General features: G+C 43.4%; 1 protein-coding gene across 1 annotated transcript in view; it reads left to right on the forward strand.

The window, feature by feature from the left end:
• Window positions 1-22705, forward strand: part of AOAH (acyloxyacyl hydrolase) — a 111482-nt gene that overhangs the window by 41024 nt on the left and 47753 nt on the right. Inside the window, 7 exon segments of the mRNA XM_063325499.1 lie at window positions 466-514; window positions 943-991; window positions 2148-2242; window positions 10535-10626; window positions 12873-12955; window positions 19507-19543; window positions 20555-20629. Coding sequence (XP_063181569.1) covers window positions 466-514; window positions 943-991; window positions 2148-2242; window positions 10535-10626; window positions 12873-12955; window positions 19507-19543; window positions 20555-20629 — 480 coding nt within the window.

Raw genomic sequence — 22705 nt, forward strand, 5'->3', positions numbered from 1 at the left:
GAAATGGGCTTACAGGGTGCTTGGACTGGATAGATGGAGTGTCCCTGTAAAAGACACCCGAGAGAATTATACTGTGTTATGGGCCAGAGCAAATCCTCGTTACCCCACACTGAATTTGGAGTGAGAGGCTTGCTGGATTTCAGTGAACACTTAAAAGCAAGGAAAGGGGCAGGGAGAAAGGGTCTGTGTTCTGCAAAAATCACCCCCGTTCACTTCGCCTCAGTGAATATGCAAATTAAAAGGGTAAGTTTCATTATTTCATTATTAACTTTAAATTAGTTTTAGTAGGAAAAATTGCCTCTGCTAGATTCAAAGGGGGAACACCCCCCCCATTCTGTGCAGAAAGGAATTTCTAATTATTTTATATTCTTAATGGAAAATAGCAGAAAGGATCTGATTTCCTCAAAAACTCCTTTTGATGTATTTTTCTGTAACACTGCATATTCTTTTGTAACTCTGTTTTAGTCCTGATAACTGGGATGTGAACAGTGACTCTAACTGCAATGGCATATGGGTAAGTACATCTTATGCTTCCTTCCTGATTGCGTCTTCTCTTTTTTCCTCCTTTTAAATTAGTCTGCAAATGTTTCTTTTTTATTTATTCTGGTTTATGAACTGATTTGGATTCCTCCTATTTGTTTACTACCTTTGATATTCCAAGTAATAAAACTGTATTTATTCAAAACTAAGGAAACATAGACGAAGCAGTTATGAGCGAAGTTTGTTTATTGATGCTTATGATTATTTAAATTATAGCTATTATAATTAATTTAAATGTACATATACTTATTAAAATAATGTAATGGAAAACATCATTATTGTGATGCGGTGCTTCCTGCAGGCAAAGATTCAAGAAGAGCTGAATTCTCAGCCTCTGTGTTGCACCGCCATTTTTCAGGCGCTACATAGATACTATCATCTGCCCCTTCTCTCCTCCAACAGGGTGTGGATCCAAAAGACGGAATTCCCTACGAGGAGAAATTCTGCAAAGGTAAGACTTTACAGTCAATACAAGAAACAATGTGTCTTTTGTATTCCTTTCATAAATATCTTAATATTTTCACGGTCATCGCCAACGTAGGGGAAAGACAACAGGCTTTATGACTTCATGAGAAAGGCAAAATGGCAAAATCAGTGTGTGTGGTTTTTTTGTTTAATCTTGAGGATGGGCACAGAGGAAATGTGAAAAGGATAGGCTGCTGGTAATTTCTTCTTAAAAGCCAGCTCAGTTATTAAGTTTAAATACACAGATCAAGGAGAGCAGCAAACAGAGATGTCACCGCTGCCTCTTCTGTGGTGCCCGAAGCCTCACCCAGAGGGGTGGCCTTGGGGTTCAGGAGAGCAGTTTAACATCCACGTTTGTCCAGTTTGTCCCATTGCCGTAAATATCAGCAATCATGCTGATACTTTTCCAGAGAAGGCCTTAAAGAGGTGGAGCGATGGCATCGCCCGATCTCCCAGACAGCGATGGGGGTGCCTGTGTATACACACATGGACAAGTAACACCCTCACCAAACAGCTGTGACTACAGGTGCTGCTCACCTTGCTTTACATTTAAATCAGCATCCCAGGGATGAACCATCACCTGGCAAGACTTTTCAGCGTTTTTAGATGAAAGGCGATCTACACATGCTAAGTAACATTAATTATAAACCAGCCAGATTGTTCCAGCAGAAATCCTCATATGAGTGGCACATCCACCACCCAGTTCTGTTATAAGGAGCTTTGAGCAATTTCCTGAGTAATCCGATTTCCCTAAATGTTTAAGTACTTTTTAATGCATATTCTATTGGTAGTAAAAGATAAATGTTAGCTGCACAGCAAGAGCCTCTGCTGAAATAACACATCCACCCTTGCATACAACCAGGATTTTTTCTGATTAGCAAGACCTCTCTCCTGTTTTTCATGCCCAGTCCCCAGTTGTTTCTCTAGGCTTGTTGGCACACGCCGGTTAGTCAGTTTTTGCTGCAGATGGAGCGAAAATCCCATTGCAGGGCCTTGAACATTTGGGCCACATGGAGGGTGGTGTAGCCAGTCACCCTGTGACTCCATCAGCTGCCGTTGCTGTTGCTCTGTCAGGGTTGCTCTCCGTCCTCTGCTTCTGTTTGCTCTTTCTGCTTCTCTGACCAATACAATGCCTTAATTAGGTGCAGACTCGCAAGGGGTCGTGCTGTTGGGAGACTCAGCCGGTGCTCACTTCCACATCCCTCCCGAGTGGATGACCGTCACGGAGATGTCAGCGGTGAGGAATCGTGTTCGCGTGGCCAAAAGTGCTCCACTGTGGGTTGCTGTTTGCGTTCTCCCCTGTGCCGCAGGGGAACAAGTGCAAAACGCCTCATTGCACTGGAATTTATAGCCATGGTCACACGTGCGTCAGTGCCCTCCGGCGGCTGCTCTTCTGAAGATAAAAAGGCACGGAGAGCCCTGAGCTACCGCTGCTCCCCCGACATCTGTGCAATTGGGTCAGGGAAGAGTTTGGCTTCCATGGCCCAGTGCTGTGCCAGAGACACAAACCAGGACATCTGGCTGTCAGCTCACGTGCCTGTGGTTCGAGGAGACCCGTGCTGCCTGTGGGATCAGTCCTGCCGTTAGCAGGCTTGTTGGTATGGCTCCGTGGTGTGCTAGTGTTGCAGAAGTGATGCTGCTGACAGTCCAGGAGCTTCTGTTTCAGGCGTCTGGCTTTGAAATGACGTATGATAGAATCACAGAATGTTTCGGGTTGGAAGGGACCTTAAAGATCATCTAGTTCTAACCCCCCCTGCCATGGGCAGGGACGCCTCCCACTAGACCAGGCTGCTCAAAGCCCCATCCAGCCTGGCCTTGAACACTTCCGGGGATGGGGCATCCACAGCTTCCCTGGGCAACTTGTTTGTTTTCCCTCATATATAGCATATGTGAAATAGATCTAGTAACTCTCATGTTCAGGCTTTGAGGCTCATTGCACAAATACATCTGCAGGTGTTTGGGGGTCATCCAAGGGTTTATAATGGACTTGTCCTAAATGGAAGAGCTTCTGTAGTGACCACAAAATATCACTGACACATTGATGTCGGTCTTTGGGCAGTACCCCAGCATTTCCCATTGTCAAACAACAACAAAAAGCACCTTACTGTGAATTATGCAGAGCCTCAGCTGCTGCAGTTGACTGGTGTGGAGTGAAACAATTGAGGGGAAAAGATCACTCCAGCAAACTGCAGCTGGGGGGTGGAGATAAATGCGCAGGTATGCTCCTGTCCTTCGCTGTTGTCTCCTACCCCAAGACGGTGTCATTCCCTAGCCCGGGGGGACTGTGCATTGTCCTTCTCTGCACAAGGATCTGTTGAACAGTGGGGAGCAGATGGATTGTCATTGCCCACCTTCCCTGGTGAAGACCTGCTACTCCTCCACTGGCCTCTGTAGAAGAAGGATATGGACATTTTCTGGAGAACAATGCTTATTCCAAAACGTCAGTAGTAACAGTGCTATTGGAGGTCTGACAGTTTTGTGTATTTTCCTACTTTTGCTCACTGAGCTGATTTAAATGTTGCAGATTAGCAGTTGTTTTTCTTTGTTAAACGTTTGTGAGCAACGATTAGACCAATGACACTGATGACAGAGCTGATGATGAGCATAATAAATTAACACTAATGATAATTGAGATTATCTTGTCTAATAAAGATGGTAATAATACTGATGGTGATGATGATTCTGGCAGCAACACTGGTAGCAGAGCCATGTAGGCAAGAATAGTTTTGGACTATGTCAGCATTTTATTATCACTGTAATGAAGGTTTAGAAGGCCTTTCTCTTGCTTGAAGCTTGCTGGTCTGCTAGTTGGATGGATCGAGTGCTGTTAATGGCATGCAGAGGGAGAAGCTTCAAAGTCAGGAGCCAGAGTGCAGATTATAAAGTGAGTTTTGATGGCGCTTTGTTACTGTCTGATGGGTGTAGAGCAACTTGCAGGGGAAGGGAACTGGTGCTCTTTGTGTAAGACCCCACAGATGCATGCTCTCAGTGCTCTACTCCATCTGGCCAGCGTGTGGGGAAGATCAAGAACTGGTTGGAAAAGGAGAAGTGAGCTTTTTTCCTTTGCAGAAAGGGTGACTCCAGGTTACAGATAGTGCCCTGCACTGGTGCAAGGAAGGCAGAGAGATGGGTTCACTCTCTGGCCTTTCTAGTCACTCCACTCACAGTACATAAAGTAAAAGGAGTTAAGAATCACTGAAATTGGAGAAGCTGAATATAATATATGAAGCCTGGACTTCACATGCAGATCCAGAGCTGCCACAAGCCAGTCCCAGGAGAGACATCTCTCATGCACCAGTACAAGGCACGAGGGCTGGCATCTGTTTTGGGCCCAGTAAGAAAGGGATGCATTAAGGTATTGCTTAAAATACCACTTACTGGAGCTAGGGGAAGATGGTAAAAGAGGACAGCGTAGATAACCTTATGTCCCTTCAGATGCTGGACACCCCAAGCTGGGCAGCATCAGACAGACCTCTGAGAGGGGTATAGCACGGTGTGTTGGTAATGTAGAGGAACTTGGAAAAGCCAGTTATAGCTGCCCAGAACAGAGCAGGGTTGGGCTAATTACCGTGCAGGACACACAGCCCTCCTACAGCTAGCTGAGCTCTACGGTAGTGCACTGCACAGCCGCCCGGGTGTCTGGGACACATGAGATTTGTGAGTTCTTTTCTAGGACTATTTGTAAATTTTCCTACTGACCTGGCAAAAATACAGCAGTTAAATATTAATGCAAAGATACAGAGAGTTCAGTTGTACAAAACCCCCTAGTATCTGTGTTTAAACTCTAGCAACAGTAAAAAGTTGTTTCGTTTGCAGCTCACTTTAAGTGAGAAAGTTGTCGCCAGAGCACAAAAGTCCTAGCAAAAAAATTGCTGAGCTAATTCAGACTTTGCCACTGCTTCTTCCTCTTGCTTGTCCTCTGCGTCTTGCTTTCTGTGTGTCCAATGGCAATAGCAGCAGTTTAGCTGCCCCGGGGTTGTGAAAGTGCAATACTTTTGTCTCTTGATGTGCAGCATTAAGTGCCACTGGCAAATATCCTTCATCTGTAGGTTTAATTAACAAATTAACTGGCTTCGATCCTTCCTCGAGGAGAATTTCTAAGCACATCCAGGGATGGTTTTGTGGCCAGAGAAAGTACGGAGAGTCTATGTCCTAATCTCACAGAAAACATCCTTAATCTGGGACCACAGGGAGAATTTGAAGTTAGGGCTCTGAGAGGGGAGGATAAGGCATTAGCCTTGTGTACCTGCTGTTCCCCCGTGCTGTCAAACTCAAGACACTTCACTTTGATTCTGCACAAATTTCTTTGATAAGACACATAGAAAAATTAGCTCATCAAATGGTTTTCTCTACAGTCAATACTAGAGTCAGTTCAAAGCTTTAATTTCCATTTCAGTGGAATCTCAACACTTTACATGGAATTCCAAATAGGACTTGCCCCTCCCCAGGCTCGGTCCAAGATTTTAGATGTTTTGTGCCTGTTAATTCAGATTATTAAGTGTATTGTTTTATTACTTTAATGTTTTTCTATATTTTTACGTATCTGTTTTATTTACTTTATATATTTCCTATATTTCTTATTTATATTTATCCTTACACATGTTCACTTATACAAGTGTTTACATATACAAGTGTAAAGTAAAATTTACACTCGGTAACAATGCTGTGGGCCCTTCTGTTAATCAGCACCACATCAGTGGCAGCTGTTGATTCCTGTTTTAAAGCTAATTAGGTGGGGAAATAATTTTTCAGCAGCGATGGCTGAGAATTTAGTTAAGAGGCTGTGCAGAATGGTTGCTTTCCCTGATTAAGCAGCGCATAGTCTACCGTGCAAAGGAGCAGTAATGATGAGTGAGGGACGAGAGAATGTGAATGAGAAATTTCCTCGCTGAAGCAGGCTCAGGATGTCATTTGGGTAATGGGATGATTAGCGCCAGGGTGACCAGATGGGTGTTTGGGCTGAACGGCTTGGGAATGCAAATGCTAGCGCCATCATGTCGAAGACTGTTGTTGGGAAGCTGTTATATATTGGATTTTGAATTTTCTGGTCTAATTTGGAATTTACTACCCTCTTAGCATTGGCTTCTCACAGGGTAATAGCCCCCCATGTAATTCAGTGCAGGGGGCCACGCTCCTGTCATACATGCCATGTCAAGGAATGCATCGAGTGGCATCACTCACTTGTGCCATAGCGAGTCCCATAGTGCCTGCCTGGTTTTACTGTTCTCTTAAACCTAAGTGAGGAAATCCGGAGACCTGACTCATGTTCCTGCATTTCCCATGGAGGCTGTTTTGAGGCGGGGGGGGGGGGGGGGGTCAACTCGCAAGCACCCGAGTGCCATCCTGCCTGCACTGACGCAGCTGCAGGCACTCCCTGCCCATTTTGTCCAGCCCCGAGCTTGAGATGTGCACGACATTAGAGTGGGGACCCGTGTTTTCAAGTGCTATTTCCAAAGATTTTACCTAGGAGCCAGTCAGAAATACAGTTATCTTCCCTCTTAGAGTATGTTTTTCCCAGAAAGAGCATACGGGGACACTGCTTGTTGCGGAAAATGTCCACCACAAGGTGGACACATATTTGAAAGCTATAGCTCAGGCATGTTATTTCTCCAGTTAAAAAAAAACAAACAACAAGCAACAAAAAGCACCCCGCTTTAGGTAGCACTAGGGGAAGTCGCAGGTGCCTTGATTTTGAAGTTTTTGACTAACCTGGTACTGCCAGGTCCCAAAATCTACCCTACAGGGATCTAGCTGAGGTGCAGCAGCACAGAGGAAATGATGTTGGGACCGTCCCTGAGGATACCTGCCTCCATGTCCCTGGAGAGGCAGCTGAGCCTGTCGCTCTGTCCTCAACCTGCCGTCACTGCAGTAAATCCCCAAACACCCAGCGAGCAATTGCAGGAAGGGAATTATATAGCTGTAAGAAAGGGATGAGTCAACTTTATTTTGGCTTTCTGCTTGTCCATAGGTTTTGGGTTTGACACGCTTTTCTTCTTTTAAAAGGTTCAGCAAGAATTGAGCTGAACGTTCATTCCTTTGACCTGAAAATCTGGACACTAAAAATTAAGTGTAATGCAGTAGGCATGCACTTTATGAGGTTTAGCAAAGCAAAAGAAATAGTGGGTTGGGTTTTTTTGAGGTGGATGGTATTTTGCAGAAAGCTAATGTTGAAAACACTGGTGTGTCTAGCGATGGATATTGTGCTCCTGCTGCTCTGTCCATCTGCTTACAATTGACTTCCAAATAGCTACTAAATGCAGCATTTTTCTGTTATATTTCTGGGATAAAAGCTTACTTTTAAATCTCATTTTAGAGACAATTTTATCTAGAGATAAAAGCACTGTATTTATAAATGTGCTGGAAATAATACCCTTTCTAGAAAGACGCATTTTAAAACTCTTGGATCTCTATTTCATGCTGAATAAAGAGAAAAACAAATCCCATCTGTAATCCAGTAAATATCTATTTGCCCACAAACTCAAGGGGTTCTCAGGTTTCATTAAAGTAACTGTTTCATACTGTATGTTTCCTATTAAAAGAATTTAGTATTTCTTTAAATGCGGGTTCAGAATGTCTGGCACACTTATCCCAGTGAATTCTTTTTTTGTACCACTAGAAAAAAGAGGAGCTTGATCTGTGAAAATCTTATTAAAAACACTCACTATATTCCCTTTAAATCCAGTGAATTGCAAACAAGTTTCTCCCAGCTAGTATCGTGATGACTAAGACGCTGCATTTTGGGAGCAATAAGGTAACAATTTTGCTAATTTCAAACCTATGTTTCTCCCAGCTTTACAGAGCAGAAATGCCACACATGCTTGTTTAAAAAGATAGGCTGTGCTTTCTTCAAGAGCTCTAAGGCTTGCTTATTTGTATACTTGGAATAAGAAAGTTGTCTGTGGTGCTTAATGCTATCAGGAGGATTTGAAGAGCATTAAAGTCAGTATAAAAACAAATACCCAATTCCCCTTCAAATTAAGGGATATTTCAGCGCTTTCAGGATTTCTGGGACTGGCATTTCTAAAGGCTCATATGAGCATTAGGTTTCCAGTGCCCTTTTGTGTTCTGATTTTGAAAATCTCTTGCCATAGCAACCCTGAACCTTCTTCCATTTAAGCACAGCTCGGCATGTGTGCATTTACCATCGGCCATGGCTTTGGCTGCCCCGTTTTTCAAGGTAGGACACATCCAGGAGGTGAGGACGTTCCTTCAAAATGAGACACATCCAGAGCATTTGAGGCTAAAATATGGCATTTGAAGCTAGGCTGGAATAACTTTCTAATCATTCTCCGCTAAAATCTGGCACGTAGGCTGAAGCATGGTTTCTCAGCCAAAATAGTCTAGAGAATGGTATTTAAACAAGGCTGTGTTCCGAAGAGTTTTAAGCTAAAAGTCAACATAGATCCACCTCTAGAGTGGGGCACATTTGCATCTGAGACTAAGCAAAAGGCAGTCTGTTAGACATCGCTGCAGAGTTCAAGGTCTAGCGTTCTTCTGAAATTTCCATTAACTACTCAGCTGCACCCTTTGGTCCTGAAATATCTTCAGAATTTTGGCTTTAAGTGCTTTGCTGGAACAGTGTCAATGCTAAACGTATATACAGTTTTCAAATGCAACTATAATTCTGGCCTCAAACATTCCTTTCCAAACCAATTTACAACTCAATTAGGTTCTGGCTAATTCATATTTAACTGAAGTTTGAAGGGGGAAAAAAACCTGGTTAAAAATTACTGGGACTTGTCCAATGAAAATATTGTTTTGGAGTGCCAACGGGAAATAATGAGAGAACTGGTCATAGAAGGATTTGTTTTAAAAATATTTAATCATTTTTGGGCTCTTTTTATGCTCTTATATTCTGTGACTTACAAGAGATCATATCTATAGTTTGTTATACGTTTCCGTCACCTTTAATGCAAAGCTAGAAGGAAGGAAATATTGCAAATGGCCAAGCCATACTCTACCCCTCCACTTCTGCTCATAGCTGTGCCCTTGGATTAAGTGCTTGTTTGCATACAAAACTATCGGATTTGAAGATGGCAGATTTGGAATTTCTCTCCAGTCCTAAAAAAAAGTAAATTATATACATATATATATGTATATACAGATACACACAAGGACACATATATATATGTGAGAGAGAGAGAGGCAGGACCAACTGAAAAATAATAAAGCCGGACCCATTTTCACTTTGGTAACTAATGCAGATGTACTGTAAGTAGGTCAAATATGCCGTTACATGCTTTAAACTGGCATCTGCTGTGCATTAGGCTGCTCAGAGCTTGGCTTCAGGATTTCTTCCCCCCGACAACCCCCCTTTTTTCGCCTGTCCTCCCATTTCCCTGTGTCTCCCCCCATCCTTTTACAGTCAAACCCCTTAAGCATATACTCAAGCATAGCTCCCATTCACCTAAATGATAATTTTCTGGGAATGAGCGGTGGGGACCACAAGATTTAGCTCTTCCATGGCTCCTCAGTTACCTCTGACCCTCCTGGAGAAAGAATTAGCCACCTGCTTGCTGTTTATAGCAGTGGGGGTTTAAGGAAACCCTACAATTGCTTGAAAAGAAAATGAAGCTACTAAATTACACTGACTAAACCGGCCTGTAAATTCTCTGATTTTTATGTTTTGACCTTCTTTTGGTTATTACCTTTTTCATCAACAGTTTTTCGGCATGAGCACACTGGATTTATGCGTTTGTCTTTGCGAGTGTACCCCAGACTGGGAGAAGCTGAAAATTTACTCCATGTTGTCGTCCTTCTGAGGTGGCGTGATTTCTTGAGGCCATTTTTCTCACCTTTCATGATTTTTGACACATTCACAAATCAAAGTGGAAACAAACAGGGCACTGTGTTTTGGAAGTGCAACACGGCTTGCATCTGCATAGAGGCTTTCACAGAGGCGGTTGCTTAAAAAAACACTAGGGACTATTACCAGCAAAAGCAGAGAAGGGTAAAGGTTGCATCTATTTGCATGGGAAGATTATGGCAGACCATGTGTTTTTCTCTGTTGCTTTAGGGCCATCCCCAAAATTTGCAGGGAGGACCAGGCTGAGATTTTTAGGGGGTGAGATGCTCGCAGTTCATCCTGCTGTAGAGGGCAAGGGAGCTTTGAGTGAATTTAACGTCATCCTTCTGTCGTATACGGTGTGGACAATCCATTGTCATCTCTCCTGTGCCCAAGGAGACCCACCTTTGGACAGGACGGATGCTTCAGCAAACAGCTGCTGCCTTGGTGGTCTGCACCTGCAGTACGTGCTCCATGTCAGGGGGAGTTCTGGGTCTTTCAAAATTAAAGGGTGCCAGGAGGTTCACTTCAGATATCTCTTCTGCTTTTCCATCCTCCATCCCTTTATATGCCCATCTTAAAAGAGTCAACTTTTTAAATATATGCATAAATAATTACTGCTCAAGCTACAGTTACAATTGCTGCTGTCCCGCTAATGCTCCAGCAAAGAAGTGCTTGAGTTTGCCGAAAGGATTTTTTTTGTCTGAGAATGAAACAGTGTTGATTTAAAAATTTCTCTTTCAGAAATCATTTGCTAATCTCCCAATGGCTTTCACCGACGAGCTTGACTGGCCCCAGTTCTCAGAGATCACTGGGTTTCTGAACTCCACCATCGGGTAAGACAACAGGCGGGGTGGCCAAGTCGTAGCAAGTCTCGAGGTTCCTCAAAGCACAGCAAGAAAAAAACAAACAGCGCCTGAAAGGAAAGATAAAAATGCTAGTCAGCTCTGCTTCCTGAAATTCAGAGTAGGTTTTAGAGCTGGTCAGATTGTAATTTAGGAGAAAAAAATCAAAGAAATAAAAAACAATTTCATAATTCTGGGGCAGGGAGAAGGGAAACATTGCTGAAACTGACAAAAATCAGCATTTTCCTTTTCTTAGATTTTTTTTTTAACTTTCCCTCTTCCTCCTGTTTCCTTTTTGCTGCTCAAACAGTGAAATAAATGGTAACCCCAGGGTTATTTCATGTGTTCCCTTTTTTGGGGCAATCTTTCTTCCCCCTTTTTTTTTTGACATTTAGGGGAAAGTAGCAAAAGAAGAATTTGGAAACTCCTGTGACCTAATTTGCTGTGTCACATTGGTTCACGAGGATGGAGAAGGATGCAAGGATAGATGGGAAAAAAAAAGAAGTCTCTGCCAGAAGGGAAGAAAAACAAAGTCCAAACACAAAGAAAACACCTTCAAATGCCTGCAGTTTTAACTGTGAAGTTAAAAAAAAATAAATTTCTAATTTTGTTAATCATCTTTCTGGCCAGCAGTAAGAGGCCCTTGATTCCTGCCAGAACTGAAGGACACAGTCATCAACAGTGCCTGGTCTGGCCTGAGTTTCTGATAATTTGTATTTTGTATGTCTAAGATGATAGGTCAGGAATACAGTGAAATGCCAAATTAAGCATGAGCCAAGCCTAAAGAGGCTCTCTACCAACAGAATTAAAAAGTTGGCAGAATATGTTATTTTCCAGGAAAAATAGCTGTTGCACCATACACTTGTACTTTTTGCTTTCTTTTTCCTCCCTGTGCAAAAACCAGGCTCCCAGCCTCAGCTACATTCACACAGTGTATGCTTTAAGGAGGTGTACCACTTGACAAGTCAACAGAGAAGATCCGTGCAGCCTCCTCTTTCAGAGTCCGTAGCAAAACCGACCTTTAAAAATCTATTACAATGTCCAGCTACTCAATACACAGTATTTAACCAGGGTCCAAAGAATCTGAAGTTCACAAGTGAACAAAGCTTAGTATTGACCCTGAAGTTCTCAGTGATAGGCCTTGGTTCAGTGTTGAGTTTATTAATCTCTTGCATGTCTAGAAGAAAAAAAAGAAGGACTGTTTGGGACTTCAGGACATTTTTATCAGAAGTAGCTCAAAATCCCACTCCACGATGACTACGTGTGGTGGAGACTGGTAGGCAATGTGCAGCAGGAGGCTCCCATCTACTTCGAGCCTCTGCTGATTAGTGGCTTCTTCGAGTGGCTGCTGATTAGCTAATATCCTCTGACCAAGAAGGTCTATTTGCTGCTTCTCATCCGTCCGCCTGTTATGCTGAAAACCAAAGAGCTCGGGCGTTTCTTGGGTAGCTCATTGTGTGGTGACTGGTTGATGTTATCATGCATTTCTATGTAGGTAGGTACTTTTTATTGGTGGTTTCAAAACTTATCATTGCCTTCAGTTTTTCTGCATTCGTCCAAGTTTGCTGTTCTTAAACCACGGTATTTAAGTTATCTGATTCCTTCGGTGTCTAAGTTCAAACACAAAATCAGCAGCCACTATAGAGCTGACCATGTACTCATGGCTGGGAGCGTGGTCTTCTCCTCAGCTTCCCTTTGGGCTGTTATCCTTTTCATCTGCATTTTCATTTTTCTCGACACTGCAGAGTAAGGGAGGCAACTAATCACAATCAAGCATAACCAGTTTTCAGATCAATCCGTCCAAGATTTATGGCATTGGGAAATGAACACCCTGCCAATATTTCTTCTCTTTTATTTACTGTTCCATAACAACCAATTGAAAAGTCAATTAGTGAGCAATCAACAGGATTGTTTTTGTAAATGCTGTTTAATGGAAAGGTTTTTAAACACCTTATCTGAAAGACCTGGATAAAAGCATCCTGGATGGAACAATTTCAAAGAAACTCTCCATCAATTTATAGTTTCTGAGAGGATATCTTGGCTTCCATTTTAGGCCACCCTGTTCAAGATGAAAAAGATTTATGACCACAAAAAAGAGAGATGGTGAAATAAAAGTATATACATAACTGAGGCATAGAGTTGTTCATAGACGAGAACATATTTCATTTTTAATATCAGCTGTGTTTTCATCAGTATCATATGAGTTTAGCAGCTTGCACTTTCTCAATTTGTTTCAGAGGCTGGACAGACTCTCTGTATCTACGTTTACGCCAGAGAAATCGCTGTAATCACAGAGACTTACAGAATATTTCCCAAAATGGTATGTTTTTTAACTTTTTTTCTTTTAAACCTTACTAGTCTGATATTTGATGCGATATTAATAAACATCTTTCAGAAACAAAGAGAAACCCCTTCCTAATTGCATGTGTGGAAAAATAGAGAACAGCACTTATTTAACTCAGTGTCTTTTCTTCTGGCTCTGAGTGGGGAGGTGTGTGACTTGATCACTTTTATCCATGCACTGACTAAGAATTTCCACTGGGCTAAAAACCAGTGTACTGTAACTCTATGGGTTTGGGGGGGGTTTGGCCATTGCTGAAAGTGGAGATTTAGAGGGATGTCACAAGTAGTGATGGAGCCAAAGGGTCTGCCCTCCATCTCCTCCGGAGGCTGTGGCATGGTCGCCACTTGCTTGCACGCCCCTGCTCTGCGCTCCCACGGGGGATGCTGGAAGGGCCCTACTCTGCACCCCACAGTAGCACAGGGGGCTCACAGGGCTGCCACACTGGCAGGCAGAGCAGGCACAAACTGATCATCAGTCTCATAGCAAGGGTGTCCATGACGTCCTGTGACATCCTTTGGAGCTGGAGACCAGCAAACAGAAGTCCCCTCGCAAAACTGGGGAGGTCAATGGTGCAGGCATCTTAATGTGCTCTAAGAAAAGATTTTAAAGGAATAATCAAGGACATGCAGGTAAACCAAAATTGGGACAAAATTTAACACTGTAAAGTTTTAATGAATAAATTAATTTTGAGAGGCTGGCTTAACATCTTCTGTGTTGCCAAGGGTCTATGCAGGAGACCTAATCTACCTAGAATTAAGGAAAGTGTCTTGCATGGTGCCTCACAGGAAATGTTTGTGTACAGTGAAAAGAGGAAGATTAATAAAGGAAGCAAGAGGTGGGTAGAGAACCAGCTAAGCAGGGGAGAGCAGTGGGTTTGAGAGAGGAGCCGTGTCCATCATGCATCTCTCCTGAGGCTAACGCTGCTTAACATTTGGAGTGGTGACCTTAGAGCAAAGACCGAGGTGCGTGCTTGATGGCATCTGTGAATGACGCAAAACTGCAAAGTATTAACCATCCTGAAGTGGGCCACATCCTTACCTGGGAATGGTTTAGATGAGCTTGGGGACAGCAGTGACGGCAATCGCAGCGAATACAATTGTACAAGCCATGCAAGTCAGAGCTAATGATAAGACTCTTGTCTGTAAACTAGTGGCTCATCAGCCAGAGGTGGTGGAAGGGGAGAGGCATCGGGCTATAAAGGGGAATTTCAGGGAACAGCCAGGAGTGCAGGATAGAGCTGGAAAGACACTAAGGAGGTTGCAAGATGCATCACGCACAGCATTTTCTCTAGAGACAGGGAGACAGTCCTTCCTCACATAAGCCACTGAGAACACCTCAGAATTTGGTCTGTTTTGCCTAGGGAGGACTGACTTTGGTGGGAATAGATAGAGAGAAAGGCTTTGGGAAAGATTAGGGCAATGGAGACTTCTGATGAGCAAAGCAAAAATTAAAAAGGATTATGGTTTTGAATCCTTTTGAGGCGTAAACACCACAGAGTGGGAAGAATGGTTTAAACTGAAGGATAGTTTTGGTACAAGAACATGGGTTTTCATTATTCCTACTTCTGTTTAGAGGGGAAATTAAAAAAAAAAAAAAGGTCACTCTCAATGAGTGAAAACCTAGAATAGCCCTCAAAACAGAGGAGTGGGGGCAAAATGGAAACCCTGAGTTGTGTCAAGACAGAGTTTGATTAAATTTGTCAAAGGGGTTGTGTGAAGGGATGACAGTAATCTCCGTTAGAAATTAAGGTTTATGATGTTGGCTTTTGTGTGTTGGATTACGTGATGTCCCCAACAGCAGGTTTAAAAGACGCTTGATTATTCTGTGATTATCACATTGTGTTTCTATTGTATTTAATTAATTTTCATGCTTCAGAAAACTGGCTGCAGAAGCTTGGGAGAATTCATTCTTCTCGGGTAGATAATTTGGCTTTGTGGGATGCTCTTCCTCTCCAACAGATGAGTCATGCCGGCTGCAAGTGAGGAGCGCTGCTGCCCCTAGTGCTACTTACAAACTTGTTAAATGCTTGGGATTTCCGGTGAGATTTAGGATCAGGAAGGGTCTGCCCCAACCCCCCAGGTCTGACAGAGATCTTACCAGGCAGAAGAGGCTGCACAGACAGGTTAGCATGATGCAAGGATCACTTCCAGGCTCAGGTGGGCATTTTTGCCTAAAAAATTACCTTCTGGTGCCAGCACTGATGCCACTGGCGATGCCTCTCATACGCCTTCCTCCTGCCTGTGGCACATGTGGTGCTCCTGAGGCTTCAGGTCTCCTGCACAAGTGCTTTACACTGTGTTTGGTGTCATGGCTTCTAGCTGTCTTGTCTGTAAGCCACAGGAGCCATTAGTGGCTCCAATTATTGCAGTCCCCCAGATGTGCTCTCTGGTGATAGAATAAAACAAAGGCCAAACTAGATGGTCAATGGATGAGTAGGTGTCAATGTTTCTTCTCATTTAGATCCAGTTTATCTCAGTACCTGATACCCTATTACCTTGTTCTGCTCTCTTTACATTAATAGAGGTTGTACTTTCTGCTCTTTCCTTTTCCCAAGTCCCTCATAGACTTTTTAAAAAAAAAAAAACCTCTCACTGCGTGCATCGTTCCTTTTTCTCTCCCCTTCATGTGTCTCCTTTCCACTTACACTACAGACACCTGCAGGATATAAAAGGAGGTGAGCCTGTGTCAGGGCAAAAGACTCTGAAGAAAACTGAGAAGGGAATTTTAAAAAAGGAGAAAATTACAAGTGATAGAAAAATCCCAGGATATCTTCCCTTCGTATCTTCTCTTAACCGCATTGTAAAGGTTCGCTTTTATTGCCTCCTTTGGCATAACAGTTTCCCCAAACAGGAGGATTTAAATGGCCACTCTCAGTAAAGCGAAAAACTGGCCACCAACTGGACCTAGTCCCACCTGGGACATCTTAACCTTCTTCTGGAAATGGTGCTTCACAGCCCCATATATTTGCAATGAGAGGAAGAGATGCTAGAGAGGAGGATCTGACGGGGGAGGTGTGGAGCTGAGAGCCAGAACCCAGGGATGGCAAGCCAAGCCAGGGACCAAGAGCAATGCTCGTCTCCAGCCTCCTACAGAAACACCAGTGCTGTGTCAGAGCTCATCGTGGAGGGACTTTTCCCTGTTGCCCTTCTTGGGACATGCATCTTCACCCTGGAGGAGCGCTTCTCCAAGCTCCGTGCTGGTGGGATTTCTGCCTTCCCTTTCTTAAAAATTCTCATTACTGCCTGTAGGTGGTGGACCCTTCCCGCCTCTGCAGCTGGCTGCAGGACAGGGTATGCATCCAGGCCCAGGGAGAGAGACCTTCAGCTCTCCATGTATGTTACCCGTGGCTCATGAATATATTCACATCAGAATTGCTGACGTTCATTTTGGGTGACCAGCTTTGCTCACCGGGGACCCTGCAAGGGGCTTGGTATAGGTTAACAGTTCATAAAAAAATCTGTTCTCTGCCACTGTTACAACCATTGTGGTTGTACAACAAGCAGCTCACGGTCCTAATCAATGTTTTCCATCAAAGTGGCTTGCTGAAGAGTTTTCAACAGATAGTTATTATTGTTTCATTGTTTTCCAATAAGTTTTTGGTGTCTTACCTTCGAACAGCTTCACACAGGTTTGTATGTCGTGTGCTATTTCTGATTTTTGACTGGCTGAGTGAGATCCTCAGCTGTGATGGTTGGGCATGAATGCTCAGATGTGGAGTTACAAAGTTCTTTTAAATATTCTTCAGCACTTGTTAAAGATCCCTTGTTTTGGTAGAAGCACCCTGATAGTAAAATCAGTTGCTAAAATATTCCAAAAAATGGTTAGATAAACACAGGGAAAGGATTCAGAATTTCTAAATAATTGCGGAAAAATCTTGTGATTGTCATCCATGGGTACGTTATAGATTGGATAAAGTATGCTATTTAAAAACACAGGTATTGTATATTGCTTTGCCATTCGTAGTTTGATCTGTTTCTTTGGAAGTCTTGCCTCTGACCAGAAAAATTAGGCCTTGTTAACACATGCTGTGGCTCACTGAGCCATCACGCATCAGACACCTCACATTGGCTTCAAAACCAGTTCAGAAATAATAATATTTTTTTTAACTTCATCTGTATTGGAAATTCTGTTCCACCTGGAGTTCATTTGGGGAAAATCAGAGACTTTTTTTCTTTGCACCGTTACACTTCCAATGGCTTTTACAGCATAAGGCAGCAAAAGATTAGAAGTCAATAAGCCGTTCTTGTCTACCCTGCACTTTTGGTGCTATCTGGACCCAGGCTCTTTCAGCGCACGTTAGTTCCGCTCCTTGTCGGTCACACAAGGTATAAGAGCAAGGAAAATCAAGAAGTTCAGCTCAAGTATCCCAAGGTTTATGAACTTTGGGGCTGCTCAGAAGCAGAAGCAAATCCAACACTGACTCCTCAACCAAAACTAAAAAACCCTACCAGCCTGAAAATGTTTGGAAAGCAACGGAGACGGGGCCAGGAGAGATCCAGGAATAGCTGCCAGGACATTCAACAGAGTAAGGGTAACTCTTCTCCCTCATCTCTTTCTGTCTCTCAACTGTTTTAATCACAGACTGCATCCCATATCACAAATAGTTCCTTGAGGACTCAATTTATCCATGAAAACAGTTCTCTAAAAAACCCCTTCATTTTCATGATGTTTTTACTTGCTTTGTAACTGTGCTAATGCTTTCCACAGAGCTGCTTATAACTACCTACGCTTGTGGAGGTAATACATACCCAAGAACAGCTTCTTACTTTTTTGTAAATGCATTTTTAATTTCTAGCGATCCCAGTAGTTTATTTGTGCTGGAACTGCAGCCCCAGTCCGGGGAGCCATGTAGCAGAATGGCTTAACAGAGGGGTGTTGAACTTTAGCTGAAAGAAGGGCTATTAAACAGGAAAAAAAAATCAACTGGTGGTAGTTTTGTTCCAAGCCATATTTTCTAAGGGTTTTGTGGGGCTCTTATTCCGCTGCAAAGAGCTTCTCGACATAAGGGCTGGATTTTGAATGGACTGGCGACCCTCAGGAGAGAAGCAGCAGACAGTTATATTCATTTTTAGCTTAGAAGAACCGGATTATTTAAAACATAAAGGATTCCTTGATATATGCAGTTGGCATCCCTGTGAGTGATAGTAACAAAGGCACCACTATTAAAATGCAAAGTGTATTATTCCTACCTTAGGGGTTTATCTCTTAGATCTTTCCCCCATACCAATCCTGCAAGGATTTAATGATGTTCGGTCCACAAGTTTCCCCCCACGAGCTGCGGGGAGGACAGGATTTGCTCCTCAAAGCAAGCTTCAGAGGCACAACGCAGAAAAGAGAAGGAGAGAGAGAGAGAGAGACCAGGGAAGAGCTGAGCAAAGAATAGAGGGAGTGTAATGCAAGAGGAGAAGGAGCAAGAAAAGAGGAGAGGGAAAATACTGCAAAATAAAAACCTGTAGGGCCTGCTTCTCTGAAGTACATGTCTCTGTAGGTTGCTGCGAGGTGAGCTTCTTGTAGTCACAGTCCTAGTCTAATCTTCAACAAAGCGCAGAGCCCTTTTTGGCTCCTCGTTCGGTGTCACTCTTGCACTGCAGGTGATGGAGTTTGATTTGTGTGCTGTGGATAGTCAGGGTGTATATGCATAGCCTGCTGGTAAGTTTTATGCACAAAAGCTTTCCTAATTGGGAATGCTTTTCTCATTCAAGTCATAAAAGAAAGATTATAGATGTTCGTAGATGCTTAGGTTTTAGCTAGCTTTTTTCCTGGAGGAGGAAAGATTTGCATCCAGCCACTTGGGTGAATTGCCATTGAAAGGCAGAGCTTCTCAGGAGGTGCGCAGCTGGCCTAATACTACTTTTCGTAAGTCTGCCACTCGTGGGGAGAGCAATGCAGACACCTAAACGTTGGTGTCTAGTGCTATTTAAGATGCTTTACAGCATCTTTCCCATCTCCAGCTGCCTCTCCAGAAGTGCACGATCTCTCAGGCATCCTGTGTTGTATCTGCCAGCCCTGCTGCAGGTGTCTTGGGTACTCTGGGATGTCAAAAATGGCACTTGGTGCCTATGTTTAGGACCCGAATCTCTCCCAATGTGGTATAGCTGTGAGACGCTTACTCTCTCAGAAGAGTGAGAACAGTTCCCTTTGCAATTTATAGGGAAAGTTAAAAGTAGATCAACTGTTGACAAGTCAGGTTGGCTGGTTTACAAGAGACTACTATGTTCAACAGATGGGAAGAAGCTGCCAGATCTGGATTAAAAGCCAGATCCAAACAACCCAGCACTTAAAAGCATTTGTTTTTCTACAGTCTGAAGTGCAGGCAAGAGGCAGCAGGTCCCTGGATATAGCTTTACTTCTTAATGCCAGCACCCAAAAAGGTTACAGAGATAACTTGTTGTTCCATTTTTATTTTTAATACTTCTCCATTCTTGGAAATGTAGTTTCCAAGAAATTAAGTTGGGCTTTGCACTTCATTTTGTTTGTCACTCTAACGATGTTGTACTATTTCTCTTATTCACGCTACATATGATCAGGTGGTTCTTCAGGAAACCTCCTCTATTTAATAAAAAGGTGAGTGTTTAATGGGATTTGAATGTTGACTGAGGGTACGGAAGTGTTGCTGGAGTCCTACTTCTTCGAAAGAAACAAGCAAAGCACCCTAAGGAATGTAGTATCCACCAGTGTCCCGAAAAGCACAGATTCCTTTGGCCACTGTGCTTTGAAGTGCTGGCTGTTTCTTCTCTGGTATAAACATTTATCAACAGAAGAAAAATTGTTTTAAAGTGTGCCTGTCACCATCTCCAGGTCCTTGATCTTGGCGCAGTTAAGCCAACAGAGCATTTCCAGTGACTTCAGGGAAAAGACTAAGCCTTTCTCTAAATCCGTGCTTTGTGTCCCCCTAACTGCATTACTCCTGATTTGTAGCAATGTAGATAGACACGGGCAGGTCCACTGTGTTATCTCCATGTGGATATGATTGAGTACCTACAGGACAGTGAGAGGCAGCAACTCTCCTTTTCAGACGAATTTGGGTGGGCTGTAGGGCAGTTGGGTTTGATTTAGTTTTCTCAGTGCTGATATAGTTCACATCCTAAGGGATTTATTGTTCTTTCCTCCAGAAAAAGTAGCAATGAATCCTTGCCCTCTAGCACTGAACTTCAAGCCACATACCGATTTGATCTTGAGCCCAATCCTACACATAAACTTAGTTGTCAGCCATAGCCGCCTTCTTCCATCTCTGATTAAAAACTTCCCATCTTGATTTATGTCTTTGCCCTGAAATGAAACTACTCGATTTGGCTTCTGAATAATAGAAAGAAAAGAGAAAGCCAGCAGGAAAAACAGTGAAAAAGACAAGTCAATGGGGCAAAAAAGCTACATTTAAGAAATTTTACTGAAATATAAAACTATAGGGATACCCTCCCCCAGAAAACCCTCTCCCAAACGTGGAAGCATAGTCATCTGACCATCGGCCAAATCTAAATGAGCTAATCCCGAATGTGACCTCATACAAGCATGGTGTGTGATTCAGGCACTTAGAACATATTTCCCCATTCATATAGCTGCGTATTTGTCTTTTAGCTTGGCCAGAAACCAGCTGTTGGACTATCCAGCCATAGTCATCTACGCTACAATTGGGAACGATGTCTGCAATGGGTAAGGTGTAAACCGAATTAACATTTATAGTATCATAAATTTGACTTCTTTAGAGTACTGCTGGCTGCTTGGACATTTCTGTCCCATTGCTTTGCACTTCCCTGTGACGGCATTTTTCTTTGCTATTGGTCTGTGCTTCATTATTATCTTTCTGCTGAAAATACGGGTATTTTCAAATACAGCCTTACCTGTATTTGTCATAGCCACCTACCGGTCTTCATTTGGAGCTTGTCTTTCTTGGTTTTTTTACAAGCTGGTGATAAGGTGACCAATGGCACATCTGAAGTAGAATATTTCTAACTTAGCAGATGAAATGAAGTATAACAACAACAGGATGCGGGGGTGGTGGGGGGGGAAGAGTTTAAAAGCACGTGTGTCACCTCCTGTCAGGAGGGAGAGCGTGACTGGTTTACCTCTTCTGAAGAACGACAATGTAGTCCCCTGTCGAGGTCTATTTTCGCCCTGCCTCTGCTGCACGCTGCCCGCAGTCTTCGCTGCGCTCTCCTGATGAGGTGTTTTGTCTCTCTTGCCTTTACTCGCGTCATAAGCTCAGCAGGAGAATGAACTGAAGCTTTCAAAACTAATAGTTCTGGCATTATCCATTAGCAATGCTCGCAGGGACGCCAAGGGGTCACTAGTTGGATGCTTCCCTTCCTCCCGGTAGCGGGAAGGCAGAAAACACCTCGCAACCAGGCCAATGCTCCGCACATCCACACCGCAGCTTCGGTTCTGCAGGTGGTCCAAGTGCTGTTGTTAGTGTAACATTATTTTCACCGTGAGGAATCTTCAGATTTTCTTTTAAGTGGAAGGAAGGAAGAAATCTAACTTATGCTGAGACTTTCAAAACAGTCATTTTAATAAATTACACACGCTCAGCTAAGTCCCCTTCCGAAGCCTTTAAAAGTCTCACCTGCAGGTTGTACAATGAAGTGGGACCTATTTTGCAGGCTGTAGGACTTTGCCATTAAAATATCTTGCCACAAAAATAGTTTGGTATCCTAAAACTTGGCTTAACAGTAAGTGCTTGGGTTGAAGCTTTGCATGTCAGGTGTTGTGCTCCAGATGGGGATGGCCAAGCAGGGCTTTCCCTGCCACCGCAGCACCCAGGAGACCTCAGCTGGGGCAGAAGTGGGACCACAGGGGCCACCTTTTAGGTCCTTCCCTGGCACCATCATCTCCCAGGCCATGTGTGGGGCAGCATGCAGAAATAGCCTCCCATGAAACCTTCACCCTTGGCATCTCATAGAATCATAGAATGGTTCGGGTTACAAGGGACCTTAAATATCATCTAATTCTAACTCCCTCTGGTGCTCGTGCTCTCTCTGTGCCCCTGCCCAGAACCGCCAAATCTGCCCTCAGCACCACCCTCCTGTTACAGGAAGGACGCACAAATCCTCAAAAGTAACGCCAAAACCCTTCAACTGAGTGGGAAAAGCAGTGACAGACCTCCTCCTGCTTGCTGACCAGATTGCCCTGGGCATCTGTTTATTGAGAAATTTATGGAGGTATCATTACGACCACCCCCAGGATGATGAGCCCCTCCCCTTCCCCCAAATAGCACCTTCACTGAAGTCCGTGGCTCCTGCTGCCAAGACTTTCAAGGTGTCTTCTCCCAGGCTTGGCCCAGGCTCTGTTGTGTACATATTTCAATTTTGCTGTTACACTGGTTTTGTTAAAAGCACCTTTTTTTCCTTCGTTTTATTTATCATTCTGCAGGTTATTCCTTTCACTTCCCCTGTCTCTAACGCCTCTTTCTATTCTTGCCTAAAGTAAAAAGAAATTGTCCACAAATTTAAACCTTTTGGCCTCGCCTTGCCCATTTGTGTGTTCCGAAACAGTATTTATTACTGAAACTCTGCTGTCTTTTTATCCCAGCGTCCATTACCTGGCAGAAACACTTTAGCCTGCTCAAATTCTCTCTGCTGTCTGTTTTCTTCCAAAACATTTGCAGCATCAAAAGAGGCTATCAGGCTGTAGCGATCCCCGTGACTCCAGCAAGGAAAGATGCTGCAGCTTCTGTAGCAACACGCTGTTTCCATCAAGTGGGATGTACAGGGGAGAGAAATTTTTTCAGTG

Source organism: Chroicocephalus ridibundus, chromosome 2 (genome assembly GCF_963924245.1).
Source record: "Chroicocephalus ridibundus chromosome 2, bChrRid1.1, whole genome shotgun sequence".
Classification (NCBI taxonomy): domain Eukaryota; kingdom Metazoa; phylum Chordata; class Aves; order Charadriiformes; family Laridae; genus Chroicocephalus; species Chroicocephalus ridibundus.